This window comes from Salmo salar, chromosome ssa05 (assembly GCF_905237065.1).
Source record: "Salmo salar chromosome ssa05, Ssal_v3.1, whole genome shotgun sequence".
Lineage (NCBI taxonomy): Eukaryota > Metazoa > Chordata > Actinopteri > Salmoniformes > Salmonidae > Salmo > Salmo salar.
Window position 1 is genome coordinate 133,615 of NC_059446.1, and position 4,501 is coordinate 138,115.

At 53.5% G+C, this 4,501-nt stretch overlaps 1 protein-coding gene across 1 annotated transcript; it reads right to left on the bottom strand.

Moving 5' to 3' along the window:
- Positions 1-739: 739 nt before the first annotated feature.
- Positions 740-3,745, bottom strand: lpar4 (lysophosphatidic acid receptor 4). Its single transcript, XM_014198445.2, has 4 exons — positions 3,288-3,745; positions 2,810-3,100; positions 1,568-1,800; positions 740-1,329 (listed from the first exon to the last, which is right to left on the bottom strand). Exons 1-4 carry the CDS (start codon positions 3,570-3,572, stop codon positions 975-977), a joined length of 1,164 nt encoding a protein of 387 aa, XP_014053920.1. The 5' UTR covers positions 3,573-3,745; the 3' UTR covers positions 740-974.
- Between the last annotated feature and the right edge of the window lie 756 nt (positions 3,746-4,501).

Sequence of the window (4,501 nt, forward strand, 5' to 3'; positions counted from 1 at the left end):
TGAACATATCTCATCCCAGATATCTCCTCGGACTCATACGGTAGCAGGGAGATTGCTGAGGTCCTGATCGTACGCATGTAGAAACTGTCGTGTTATGGAGAATATCCTAGCTCCGTAAATGAAATGAAGATCATGTGTATCTGGAGCATGTCTACTCCTTATATCTAAATAACATGTCAGATATACGGAAATATCTAGATAAAGATATCCCCTGATATTGACCCTATTCACCCAGTCAACAGTTCTCAACACTGCAACAGACTTCCTCGTTGGTTTATTGTTGAATTTGGGCATAACAGCGACATCTCACAGAAGTCCTCCACCTGCCCAATCCGAGACCATGATTGTGCTTCTGTTGTGGGAGTGGTAGCGAAGCAACCTTTATTTGCATGAAATTAAAATCTATTAATATGCATGACTGTTTCTCCCGACTGTGGAAGATCTGCTCTGGCATGCCGCATGAACCAGAGGAGAGCTTCACACACACTGAGGAAGAAAGAGTGGCAGAGGCGGCCGAACGATCGGCAAAGGTCCGACGAGGCGGGAGGTTTCAGATGGCACTCTATCCCCCCTCTCCTCCCCCCTCTCCTTCCCCCTCTCCTCCCCCTCTCCTTCCCCCTCTCCTCCCCCCTCTCCTCCCCCTCTCCTCCCCCCTCTCCTTCCCCCTCTCCTTCCCCCTCTCCCCCCCCTCTCCTTCCCCCTCTCCTTCCCCCTCTCCCCCCCCTCTCCTTCCCCCTCTCCTCCCCCCTCTTCCAAAAAGAAAATTCAATATTTTTTTGTTTGGTGCGGCGATAGAGTGGCATTTGAACTAGGGCTTCGACTCAGAGACCTGATCTCTCCATCCTGACCTGTCCTCTCTCTCTTCCTCTCTCTCTCTTCCTCTCTCTCTTCCTCTCTCTCTCTTCCTCTCTCTCTTCCTCTCTCTCTTCCTCTCTCTCTTCCTCTCTCTATTTCTCCCTGTCTCTCCTGCAGTGTCAGAACTGAGTCTCATTCACTCCTGTATCTTTCCCGTTGCTGGCAAGAGCGTGTGCGTCCTGTGTGTTTCTAGTGAGTGATGCTTCTTGTGAGTCTCTCCCGGTGACTGTCCAGTCCCATGTGTCTCTCCACGGTCTCCCATCCCTGGTCAGTGTCCCTGTGTCCTGCTGCGTCTCTGCCTCACTACTCAGGTGTGTGTCGCTGCGGGGGATGCTCTCAGCCCGGACCCCTCCCTTCCCCCCTGTGGTGAGACTCTTCTGGAAGGACTCAGAGGTAAAGTAGTACACCACTGGGTCTAGGCAGCAGTTGAGGGTGGCCAGACACAGGGTGATGGGGTACAGCGTCCGGACAAACCTTCAAACTCAGAACAGCGCTAATGAATGGCTTCAATGAGGCAAGTCATTTAGCAACAAACACCATACTGTACATACAGACAAAATCACATATCTAAAAACAGCAACACATTTCAGAGGATATTTACAAGAACGTTGAATAAGTGCAGTTTTATAAAAAATAGACATGTTGATTGATATATTGATTGATATATTGATTGATTGTTAAAGCATAAGCGCAAAAATGCAATTACTTATACCTCTCCAGGTTACAATTGGCCAGAGCCTGGGTCCGCACCATGGCGTAGAGGAAGAGGATGGAGTTGTAGGGGACGAAACAGACGATGAAGATGGCCAGGTGGACGAGAATCATACGGAGGACCCGGCGCTTGCTGTTGCAGCCGTGGCCGATGGTCCCTGGGCGACGAAGGGTTCTCAGCACCAGAGAGGAACACACCAGGTTGGTCATGAGGGGGAGGAGAAAACCTACGATCTGGAGAGGACAGGAAGTGCTTAGCACATACACGACACACACTAATAATATGATACACACACTGTGAGAGGTAAGGCCGGGATTCAATCCCATCGTGTTTGAAGACAAGACGGCTTTCAAAGGCAATATGATGGCATTCCCAGGGATCTTAATCAAGGGCAGATGCCGGTTGAATTGGAGATGACCTTTAACTGTCAAGCACGCTAAAGTGGTTTCTGATTGAATCCAGGTGATTCCAGGTGAGTCTTCCAGGTGATTGAAGAGAATCCTTCTCTCTCTATCCTTCCCTCCCACTCCCCCCTGCTTCTCTCCCTCCCTGCCTCCCTCCCTCTCGCCCTCCCTCCCTCTCGCCCTCCCTCCCTGCCTCCCTCTCGCCCTCCCTCCCTGCCTCCCACTCGCCCTCCCTCCCTCTCGCCCTCCCTCTCGCCCTCCCTCCCTGCCTCCCTCTCGCCCTCCCTCCCTCTCGCCCTCCCTCCCTGCATCCCTCTCGCCCTCCCTCCCTGCCTCCCTCCCTCCCTCCCTCCCTCCCTCCCTCCCTCCCTCCCTGCCTGCCTGCCTGCCTGCCTGCCTCCCTCCCTCCCTCCCTCCCTCCCTCCCTCCCTCCCTGCCTGCCTGCCTGCCTGCCTGCCTGCCTGCCTGCCTGCCTGCCTGCCTGCCTCCCTCCCTCCCTCCCTCCCTCCCTCCCTCCCTCCCTCCCTCCCTCCCTGCCTGCCTGCCTGCCTGCCTGCCTGCCTGCCTGCCTGCCTGCCTGCCTGCCTGCCTGCCTGCCTCCCTCCCTCCCTCCCTCCCTCCCTCCCTCCCTCCCTCCCTCCCTCCCTCCCTGCCTGCCGCCTGCCTGCCTGCCTGCCTGCCTGCCTGCCTGCCTGCCTGCCTGCCTGCCTGCCTGCCTGCCTGCCTGCCTGCCTCCCTCCCTGCCTGCCTGCCTGCCTGCCTGCCTGCCTGCCTGCCTGCCTGCCTCCCTCCCTGCCTCCCTCCCTCCCTCCCTCCCTCCCTCCCTCCCTCTCCTCACCTCTATAAAGATAGTGATCTTGGACAGGTATGTTTTCCAGGTGCTCTTGGAGAATCCCTCGAAGCAGGCCGTAACGCGGTTCGCCTGGTTGATCGTGGAAAAGAAGGTGACCGATATCCCTCCACCCACGATGGTGAGCCAGACCGCAGCACACACCAGTCCTGCGTTCTTCCGCGTGCGGACTGAGCGCGATCGAAAGGGGTAGACAATGGCCAGAAAGCGGTCCACACTGATGCAGGTGAGGAACAGCATGGAGCCATAGATATTGGTGATGAAGGCTGTTCCTGATACCTGGGGGATGGAGAAAGATTGGCTGGTTAATTGATTAATGAATTTACTAATTGATTAATTAATTAATTCATTGCCTGACACCTGGGGGGTGGAATAGATGTATTAGACAGAAACACATATACAGCCAAACACCTGTGCGATGACAGAACACTTCACACAGTGAAAAGGGCTAGAGACTAGTACCTACCTTGCAGAGTTCGTCTCCAAAGGGCCAGTGTCGGTTGACGTTGTAGTAGACCTTGAAGGGCAGCGTGAACACAAACACAAGGTCTGACAACGCCAGGTTAGTCATGAACAGCGTTGTCTCGTTGCGTAGCTTCATCCGGAAGCAGAACACAAAGAGAGCAGCACAGTTGGTGCAGAGCCCCAGGACAAACACCACGCTGTAGACCACGCTGTACAGGTCATACTTAAAGCTGTCATCTATCCCACAGTCCTCCATGCCTGTCTCATTCAGCACCAGACCAGCCATGCTGAGGCCGGGGGGGAGGTCTCTGGGGAGATCAGCGCGGGGTCCACCAGGCAAGACCCCTCCAGGCCATCATGATCACACACACACACACACACACACACACACACACACACACACACACACACACACACACACACACACACACACACACACACACACACACACACACACACACACACACACACACACACACACTCCCAAAGATGTTGACACTATGTGTGTGTGTGTGTGGGCTGGTCGCTCCCCCTGCAGACAGGAATAAACATGTCTGTTAGCATGATACTATAGATACCAGACCAATACAGCTCTATCTTTCTGTCAGTCCTACTGTAGATACCAGACCAATACAGCTGTATCTTTCTGTCAGTCCTACTGTAGATACCAGACCAATACAGCTGTATCTTTCTGTCAGTCCTACTGTAGATACCAGACCAATACAGCTGCATCTTTCTGTCAGTCCTACAGTAGATACCAGACCAATACAGCTGTATCTTTCTGTCAGTCCTACTGTAGATACCAGACCAATACAGATGTGTCTTTCCGTCAGTCCTACAGTAGATACTACAACTCAGACAGACAGACAGGCAGGCAGGCAGGCAGACAGGCAGGCAGGCAGGCAGGCAGGCAGGCAGGCAGGCAGGCAGACAGACAGACAGACAGACAGACAGACAGACAGACAGACAGACAGACAGACAGACAGACAGACAGACAGACAGACAGACCATGCCATGTAGAATGTATCATGTCAAAGTGTACAAGCTGATAATCAGATCATGTTCCCCAATGCCTGTCTCTTTTCTCCATTATTCCAGTGTTATTATGGGGGTTAAAACTATAAACAGATTACGTAGGAGTCACAGGTCCTAGTCCTAATTCTAGTCCTAACCCTGGTCCTTGTCCTAACCCTAGTCCTAGTCATAACCCTAGTC

Bases quoted from the DNA above. Each gene is read 5' to 3' on its own strand.
- lpar4 (XM_014198445.2), bottom strand. From the start codon at position 3,572: ATGGCTGGTCTGGTGCTGAATGAGACAGGCATGGAGGACTGTGGGATA. The intron at 3,101-3,287 runs GTAGGTACTAGT...TCCATCCCCCAG, and splicing joins TTGGAGACGAACTCTGCAAG to GTATCAGGAACAGCCTTCAT. The intron at 1,801-2,809 runs GTGAGGAGAGGG...TGTCCTCTCCAG, and splicing joins AGATCACTATCTTTATAGAG to ATCGTAGGTTTTCTCCTCCC.